Below are 9,437 nucleotides of genomic sequence, written 5' to 3'. Positions count from 1 at the left end.
AAGGAGCAGAGCAAACAACAGGTTGCACTAGAAAGTGTCACAGCTTTTAGCTGTATTAGCAGTTCCATGGATCAGTACATTTGTCACATCCTGACAGCTCTGTGTGTACGGCGTGAGGATGTCCTGGGCACCTCCCTAAACACCTTATTTCTGAGTGTGTTTGTAGAGATTTGGCCCCAAGCTGACAGTAGGTACAGTGAGATTGGTCAGATGTGCTCAGGTGACCCACTCAGATCACTGGGATTTCTGCATCAAAGTCCTTCAGGTGACGCTGAGGAGCCCTGTTCAGTCCTGCCTTGCCCAGGGTGTCCCTTGGGTACCCCACGAGACTCCTGTCTCTCCAGATCCCTTGGATCCTTTGTTGCTGACAAGCAAATATGCCTGGGGGCATGTGGGCAGAAAAAAGAGGCCCAGAGGAACAAGTGAAGTGACAGCCCACCGAAGGAGGGGACACAGGCAAGGAAACACAACCAGCCCGGCTCTGCAATGTGACAAACCAATACAAAATGAACACCATGAAAATCATCATCATCTCCCTGTCCAAACCCACAGCCACATCAGTCTTGAAATACTTTATATTGTTCTGATCTCAAAACCCAACTGGAGCATTTAAAATGAAATAAAAAAGAGACAAAGGAAATATTAATAAGAACCGAGCAGCTTCTATATGAAGATTGAATGGGATTCCTCAGTCTAGAAATCAAATGGGAGATAGATATGAGAGGTCTGCAACAGCATGAATGGCCTGGGAAATGGGGACGAGGAAAGATTTGTCCTGATTTGTCACCAAACAGGAACTTGAGGGCCTGAAAATGTTATTAGACAGAAACTAAATATATGTGTAGAGGGCAACATAGAAAAAGGGTCTGTGACAAGCCAATGGAGAAGCAGCATACGGGACAGAGGTGTGCAAGAAATACATTGCATTGGAGAGGGTCTGCTGGAGACCTCACACCTCACATACAGCACTGCTCAGCAATAAAATCAAACTTCTCCCAGGCACAGCCACACGATAGTGGAGAATCAGGGTTCCTCCTTCCTCCACTCAGCAACTGCCAGCAAAACAGGATTCCAAAAATCTTAGCCCTGTTAGAGGGGATCCACTTTATCAACCCCCTAAACACCAGTGAGTTCTTAGTTTTCTTTAGGGTAAAGCTGGAACAGGGGAGGGGATTGCTGGAAACATTGCTGGAAAGCTGGAACATCTAGAGGGAATTGAGGAAGATGTGACAACAGGGAGTGATGTGGAGAACTGTCCTGTGCCCTGTGCAGGGCCCAGCACTCACCTGTGTTGCAGCACACTGCCAGGGACGCGGAATGGTCACCAATAGTCAGCGGGTGAAATTCCACTGTCACCTGCATGGTGTCACCGGCGCCCAGAGTTCCCCTGGCTGGAACCACGGAGAAAGGACTGCAACACAAAGACAGGGATCAGGACTCAGGGGGACATCTGGGGATTGTACTCCTTCTGCAGTGCAGGTCACTTCAGCTCACTTGGGAGCTGCTCAGCGGGGAGCAAACAGATGACAGTCAACAGAAGACAGACAGAACAGACGGGATCAGAAACAGCTACTGACCCACTTGTGAGGAGATCCAGCCCTCAGAAGATCCTGTGGGATAAAACGACCTCATCTCCCCCATACTCTGGCAGGAGCACATCAAAGAAGCAGAACAGGAGGTTTCTGTGTATTTACCAGCAATGCAGTCTGGGACTCTGGGTTGCCATCCAGGCTGGTAACAGTTCGCTTGGCCCACCAGAGAAACTGTGCAATGTGTTGGAAATAATTATGTAAATGTGTTGGTGCACTTTGGATTTAGCAGGAGCAATTAGGATTGGTCACCAGGTAAAGAGCTCTTGAGCCTGACAAACACAAGACTCTGTGCTTTGATGCTCAGGGACAGCTCAGGTGAAATGTGCTTCTGCCTAGCAGCTGCTGGGCTTGGTGCTCTTCTACAGCCCCACTGAGGAAACAGAAGTTCCTGGCCTTGGTGATTTGCTGGTGATCAATCTGTCACTTAAGAGTGTGTTCTGGGAGTTTGGTGATGAATGCATCACATGCAAAAATAAAGAGAACATCTGGCAAGCTGAACTTTACTCATGTCAGTAGTGACAGCTGATGAACTTGCTTCAGGTTCTGCTCATTAAGGACCTATGGCTGCAGTTATGGGCCTGACCTGTTCCCATTACCACTAGTGAGAACATTGCTATTGGCTGATGGAGAGGTCTTGGGCCAGCAATGTTTATGTGCTGGACGAGAGACTTTGGAGAGAGGGCAAGAAAGACAAAGCCCCAGCAGCCCCAGAGCCAGATTGAGCCTGCCCTCAAATGGCAGAATGGGAATAACAATCCTGGAGGTGACTTCAGGGGTTGTCTGAGAAAGAAAGTATCTTCTTACTTTCAAATTATCAGGAGAAGAGGATCCAGCCAAATTCAGGACTCAGTTGTCAGAACTGAAAAACTGAGTGCAAATCAGCCCCTGCAACTTCTACATCCCACCCCGGGCTGTACCCACCAGACTCCTCTATTACTGCTGTAGCAGCCATCTCTCACATAGACCTGGCTCCCCAAGACCCAAGCACACAAGCTCTACAGTTAAACTTCACTCCTCTGATTTTCAGCCAACATCACTAAGCTGTTCCCTGAGCCCAAACATAGAAGGGCTGTGAAGGAGACATCCCTGACACTGTAATAACCAAATGAAAACCATTTGGTTGGGGCTGGCAGGCTAAATTTTGGCCTTTTATCTGTTAGTTGTGAGCTGTTCTTTAAGATTGTTCTCATCCTGTTAGATCTACCCTATGAATGAATCACTACTGCACCTGACAGTCAGAAAAGATAAGGTATGGAGATATGGAGGGGGTTTCAATAGGTTGAATGGGTTTTCTTCTCTTTTTAACTAGGACCATTTGCATGCTTGTTTTCTTGTATGGCATCTAAAGACAGGTCCAGATCTCCCAATGGCACCTTGCAATCCCCAGACACTGGTCTTGCTTTGAGCAGTGTGTCTGCTCAGATGATTTCCAGAGGCTCCCCTCCAGACAAAGTTATTCTATACTTCTATCTTCTAAATCAGCCCAATTGCTTTTCACATATTCACTAAATGTCTCCTATTTCCTATACACCTGTGCATGTACCTATGGGCATGTGGTATATTGACAGGCATTAGAGGAGCTCGCCCTTTATGAAAGTTGCCAATGAAGAATTCAGGATCTCTTGGCAAACATTTAACACAAAACAAAATGAAAAAGCAGCAGAAACACAGGAACTTCGGAGTATTTAAAAAGAAATCTCAAAGAAAGGGGGAAAGACCTTATTCAGAGATTTAAATCATCCCTTTGAAATTTTCAACTGGCTTTCAAAGGTTTGTCATAGAACAGAAGAGGTGACTGATGTCCTCAGCTGACAAGGGAAATCAGATCAGCTTTAAGTACCAGGACCTGCACCGGCTGCCCAAACATAGCTCATCTTGGGACCACTGGAAAGCCACGTGCCTGTGGCCTCCCAGAGAATGGGTCTATTTGGCTGACAGTGGGGAGTAACCATTTCAGAAGCTGCTTGTGCCCAGGAAGGTGCAAGCCAGCTACTAACATGTTCCAGCAGCCTGCAGGAAATCTGGGACAGAGAAAGCTCAAAGGCTGCATCCTGCATAAAACACGGGAAGCAAGAGCAAATTGCCCCACATGTCCTGCCCATTTCCAGCCAGGGCTGCAGGGCAGCAGCTCCGATGCTCCGGTTCCTTTTGTTGCTCTTGACCAGCTCTGTTGTCTCCCAAAGGGGTTTTGCACAAGGACAGATGAGCTGCCTCACCTCTGGGTGCTCAGCTGGTAATCAGCTGCCAGGTTCCCGATGTTGTGAACCAGCAGAGTCTTCTGGGTGCTGTACTTGACTGGGCACTCCGAGAAGTCCAGCTGGTCAGGGAAGTCCAGGATAGCTCGGGCACCAATGGCCCGAATTGGCACAACTATCCGTTCCCTTGCAGTGAGGCAGACGAGCTCATGGCAATAATTCTGCAGGAAAAGAAACTAGCTCAGCACAGGGCATTTAGTGCATCCCCATGGCAGAAAAAAAACCCATTTCCTATAACCCTTCAAGGGCATCAATTCACCTATTCCACCCCAAAATGAAGACTAAGTTCTACTAATATGTCACATTTGAAAGGCACCAGTGCACTTTGCAAAACCTGTCTCGGTGGCATTAAGCTCTTGTGTCACTTGGGTCATACAAAGAACTGCCCTAGGCCACCACAATTTTTGCTCTAAATTTTAATGATGTTAAATAATTCCTAAGTCCCTTCTAAGGAACATGGAGCTAGGGAACACAGGACGTTCCTCTTTGGGCTTCTATTCCTGCTGTTTGAGAATAGGACAAAGTGTTAAACTGACTCTAAGCAGCAAAAGGAAGATGAGAAAACAGCTGCACCCAAAGCACCTCTGACCTGGTGTAAAAACATCACTTGGCTCAGAACTCCACTCTAACTTTGCCTCTCCAACCAAGTCAGGAGAAGAACAGTGCTAAGAGGTAGCGGGATGCTGTTGGAAAGAGCCTCTCTTTGTTTCCCTGCAAGGCTTCCTGCCTTCCATGATGCCAAGTCCTAAACCCTTCTGCATGATAAAGCCTCCAGATCACAGCACTGAGATCTGACTTGCCAGGGCCTCAGCACTGGTATTCAAACCTCCACATAAAAGCTCCTTTGGCACAGAATGGGTGCCAGTTGACAGAGGAACCACAGTGACAGGCATGAACACAGAGCCACAGCAGTGTCACTGCCACAGGCTCTGGGCTCACAGATCTGCCTGCAGGTTGTACCTGCCCTACACGAGCTCTTTCAAGCAGGTGGCCAAGTCCCCTGCAGCTCACCAACCTCCTGCTGGCTAAGGGCCCCTAGAGCTCAGTGTGCCTGTGCCAGGCTGGGCTCACGGGCACAGCACATCCTCTGCCCTGGCCTTGCAGCTGTGTCGTGGTCAGTTGGGCTCTGGGACAGCACAACTGCAAGGCTGGAGAACAGAGGCTGTGCAAAAGCACCGTCTTTGCTCCAGCCCAGGGTGAGGCAGGCAAGCAGTTGCCAGTCAGGAAGGAGGAAAGCTCTCTGACCTCTTTGTTCCTCTAGTGTTTTCCATAATAATTAAACCCTTTCCACTGTACCTAGAGATGGCCGAACATCCATCAACACCCCTTGTGGGACACATATTGAGAAAGTAAGAAAATTACAGCCTGAAAAATACTCCAGGCTGGAGCTTTTCAGCTCTGTTCTCAGCCGATGAGCTGGTCCAGCTCAAGGCTAGGGAGAATTTCTCCCAGGGTGATAATTTGGTCAAAATAAAAAGGAATTAAGAACAAGATAGAACACCTGTTGGGGTACGTGACCAGGCCCTAAGCATGGGGTGTCTTCTCTCTGAACCAATCACCTTTCCTCTACTCTTGGGGTTGCGAGTCATGCTATAAAACCAAGTGTGTTTCTGAATAAACTTGTCTCTTTCTTTCTGTCATGACAGACCACCATGTAGCTTTGCATCTTATTTGCGCCGCACTTAAAGGGTTAAAACCCCTTTCCACGGCTACACACCCCTCTGTCATTTTCATACTGTTCCCCGTCCATCTTCCCTCGGGAATGCTGAGCAATGTGCAAGGAGAGGAGGCAGAGCCTGTCAGGCCTGCGTGCAATGCCTGACACCACATGCCAAGGTGTGAGTGGCTGCAGGCTGCCTGCCCACAGCCTGGAGCTAAAGCCCACAGCATGGAATGGGCCGTTGCCAGAGTGCAGGGAAAACAATGGCTTTGGAGATAATTCTGAGGTTTGGCTCCTCCAGTCTCACCTTCATCTCGTCGGGGGTGAAGCGGATACGCAAAGGGGAAGATGTGCCTGGTGGCACGATGTGGAACACATCATTGGGGCACATCAGCTCAAAATGAGGTGATCTCTCCATGGAGACCTTCACCGGCCGAGGAAACTGCAGGAAAGACATGAAACAATGATCATGCAACTGGTGGAAACAGGACGAGAGGAGAACTGTCCATGCCCTGGTGACCCCTTTTCCAAAGCTGTGGTGGTAAAGGCACATAATTCACAGGGGTCAACTTGAATCCCTTCTGTCTGCACCCAGCATTTTGGCCAGGGGCAGTAGGGCAATGCCTGGTGGGAAGGAAGGGCCAAGCAGGTCAGCACCAGCAGGATGGAGACAGAGCACCTGAACCAAGTCATCTGCATATTCAACAAGGCCAAAAAAACCTGGTGGGAAGGAAGGGCCAAGCAGGTCAGCACCAGCAGGATGGAGACAGAGCACCTGAACCAAGTCATCTGCATATTCAACAAGGCCAAAAAAACCTGCTGGCATGTGCCCACACACAGCCATACAGTCGTGTTCCAAAGGGGGAATGTGCTGCCTGAAAGCAAAACAGCACATTATCCTGGGGGAAGGAAGAAATTCCCTGCTAGCAGATCAGGTTTGGGCAGGGCACTTCTGGGGATACAGTCATGTGGGCAGATCAGCAAGAGAGGAGACCAAACTCTGTGGCCTTACTGGGAATAAAAGCAAACCTGAAAAGCAAAAGAAGGAACACAGCAAGACAACCCCTAAACCAAGGAGATGACAAAGAGAATTTAAATGGGCAGTAAAGCAGCAAGGAAGAATCACAAAACGATGAGAGCAGTCAGCTTGCCAAAGGTGACAGAAACACAGGCTGTGCCTATCGACTATGGGCTTCCAAGGCATTTTCTGCCTGGAGGAACATGACCAGCACTGACTCACAGTGTGGTTCCAGTATCAAAAGCCAGTCTTGGCTCTCCAGGGGTTCTTGCTGCCTATGCAGGCAAGCTGGGCTGCTGGGCATTCCTGACAGGTTCTGCCCTCTGGAATACACAGACACAGCAAACATGCGTTTTCTAGCACGTAGATATCGAGCCTGAGCACCAAAATGCTCTCAAAAAGTCTAAACCAGATGATTTTGAGACCCTCCTGTCTCTTCCCACAAGCCCACTCTTGGCACAAGCCTCATTTGAGAAAATGTTTCCCTGACTGAAATTCAAATGGTCTCAGTTTTCCTCTTTACAGTGGAACACAACTGCTGACATTGTTCAAGTTTTTTGCTCTCAACTCTCTTGGGAAACTGCAAAACAATCACCATTTCTTCAAGTGAAGCTGAAAACCTCCAGGCGCACATGGCTTTGCATGTGCTGTGGTTCTCCAAAGGGAAAGCAGAGCACCACATTGCATTTGGAAAATCTGAGCAGAGCCGGATGAAGCTTAGCAAGAACCTGAAGTGGCACCTAAAGGCCTCCTGCTGCTTCTGCTGCACAAATCTGATTCCAGGGCTGTTTCAGAACACTTTTCCTGCACTGCCAATGCCATTAATGATAAATGATTGCAGCATCAAGTGGAGAAGACTCAGCCTCTGAGCCTTGACGGTGAGCTGCACAAAGGGAGCCAAACAGGCTGAGAGAGACAGAGATTCCTACCAGGAGCCAAGATTAGCCAAGGAGACACAGGATGTGGTATACACTCAAGGCAAAGCATGAGAGCAGGTACGAGCTGTACAGCCCTCAACATTCCTATCAGTCCAGAGCTTTCAAGAGAAGGAAACTCCTTTGGGATAGATACCATCAATGCATTCCCAAAATCAGGCAAGAATTCCCTGCACAGGAAGATTTCCACCATCTTGCAGGACAAAGGCGCTGAGACATTTTCTTCTGGATGTGCTGCAGCAGATAACTTGCTTTGCTGTACACTATGGGAATGACACCACTCTCCTCTCTCAGCACAGTCTTAAAGCTCCATGTCCCAGCACTTACCTTGTCCTTATTTACGAGAGACAATACCATTTCAGAGACCTCCTGAGTGACGAAGTTCTCAAATACCAGCTCTGGTGGGGAAACCTGGAACAAGCTCTGTTTCTGGAGAACTGATGGCAACTGGAGAGGCAAGAGAGAGCAGGGAGAGGTTCAGCTGCTGGGAAGAAGGTTGATGAAGGAGACTTTTACACTGAGCCCCAGTGAAGTACAGATTCTGGGCGAGCACGTCTGCCCAGGCCACACTGGGGAAACAGTAGCTTACCCACCTCAGCTCTGAGCTGATCATGAGCTGCTGGGCCACACAGAGCAGGCTCAAGCCAAGCTGCTCTTTTGGCATGTATTTCTGCAGGTTTCCTCTCCAGAATGGCAGGCAGCACTTACCTTAAGCACATCTCTGTGCCCACGGAGTCACAGAGCTCTGGGGCACTGACTGAGCACTCATGGAGTAAGTAAAACCCATGAATTTACATCAGACTCCATGGGAAACAATTTTGGGATGTCCTTACTCTAAGAAACTGAGGCCCACATAACTACAAATATCTTTTTTGATCTAGAACTTAGACATCAGTAAAAAGAGAACAGTACCAGAGGAGGTGTGGGAGATGAGGTGATATTTTGCTGAAGCCAAATTTTACTAAGTGAAGGAGTGAAAGTTGTTGGTTCTATGTGTTTGGGTTTGTTCTGGTTGTTTTGTTGCATGTTGCTGAGCTGGGAGAGGGATGGGGTTGAAGACCTGACTAAAAAGATGCAGGATGAGAGGGGAGGGGGCAGGAAAGTTGGCGGTCGGGAGAGAATTTGAGTTCCCGAGTACCCATCCAATGGCAAAGGGGACAGGGACCACTCTAGCCAGGTATAAAGGGGTAGAAAGATTGGAGGGTGTGTTTGTTTGTCTGGGGTGGGAGCAAGAGATGCCTGGCTCAGCTGAATCGTTACTAATAAACAGTTTTCTTTTGCTTCGATGATTTTGTCCCCTATACTTGTATTTAAACGTTAGTGCGTTTCTAACAGAGGTAAAGGCAAACATGAAGTAACACAGAAGTTGGGAAAAAGACAAATGAGGTGAATGCTGAATGAGGATAAGGTTCAGTTCTTTTAGCAGCAACTTGGGTAAGAGTAGAGTTGCTATCTCCTTTTTCCATGAGCTTTAAATGGGTGCTTTCTTGTAACCTAGTATTGCTATCTTATTTGATACGATTGTAGAGGCACGTCTGGAAGGACACAACAGCAAATGCTTCTGGAGCAGACATTGCTTTGAGAAAACTCTCCCCTGCTTTGTCTGCTTTCTCCAGCCACACTGCTGTCAGTCCAGAGACACAAGCAGGTCTCCTGTGTGACCTCACAGGAGACTCAGTCTGCTGAAGGGAGTGGCTGCAGCACGCTTGTCCCTTAGTTGTGCCCCTCTCTGAGGTGTTCCTAAGGCCCCTCTCCAGGGCAATCCTTAACCAGTTTGTTACATGTCTCTTACTGCCAATTTCCTGCTCAACAGCCCACCTCGGTCACCTACCCATTTCGTCTGTGCTTTATACTGAGCCAGTCCTGCAAGAAAAGCAGCTTTAGACACACCTCTAAGTAGGCTCTGATCCAGATAAAGCACAGCCATTCCCCTCTGCCCAGGGCAAATCCCCTGTACATCTGGCAGCCTGCAAAATC

General features: G+C 48.4%; 1 protein-coding gene across 1 annotated transcript; it reads right to left on the bottom strand.

The window, feature by feature from the left end:
• Positions 1-229: 229 nt before the first annotated feature.
• LOC148222319 (axonemal central pair apparatus protein HYDIN-like) lies at positions 230-8,124 on the bottom strand. Its single transcript, XM_088172234.1, has 6 exons — positions 8,050-8,124; positions 7,788-7,907; positions 5,815-5,949; positions 3,809-4,008; positions 1,287-1,411; positions 230-381 (listed from the first exon to the last, which is right to left on the bottom strand). The coding sequence occupies exons 1-6, from the start codon at positions 8,122-8,124 to the stop codon at positions 230-232; spliced, it is 807 nt and encodes a 268-aa protein (XP_088028360.1).
• Positions 8,125-9,437: the final 1,313 nt, after the last annotated feature.

The sequence above is a fragment of the Sturnus vulgaris genome, chromosome 12 (assembly GCF_052056855.1).
Source record: "Sturnus vulgaris isolate bStuVul1 chromosome 12, bStuVul1.hap1, whole genome shotgun sequence".
Taxonomy (NCBI): domain Eukaryota; kingdom Metazoa; phylum Chordata; class Aves; order Passeriformes; family Sturnidae; genus Sturnus; species Sturnus vulgaris.
This window is presented reverse-complemented; position numbering and strand designations above follow the sequence as displayed.

Bases quoted from the DNA above. Each gene is read 5' to 3' on its own strand.
- LOC148222319 (XM_088172234.1), bottom strand. From the start codon at position 8,124: ATGCCAAAAGAGCAGCTTGGCTTGAGCCTGCTCTGTGTGGCCCAGCAG. The intron at 7,908-8,049 runs GTAAGCTACTGT...TTGCCTCTCCAG, and splicing joins TCAGCTCAGAGCTGAGGTGG to TTGCCATCAGTTCTCCAGAA. The intron at 4,009-5,814 runs GTGAGACTGGAG...CTTTTCCTGCAG, and splicing joins TCACCCCCGACGAGATGAAG to AATTATTGCCATGAGCTCGT.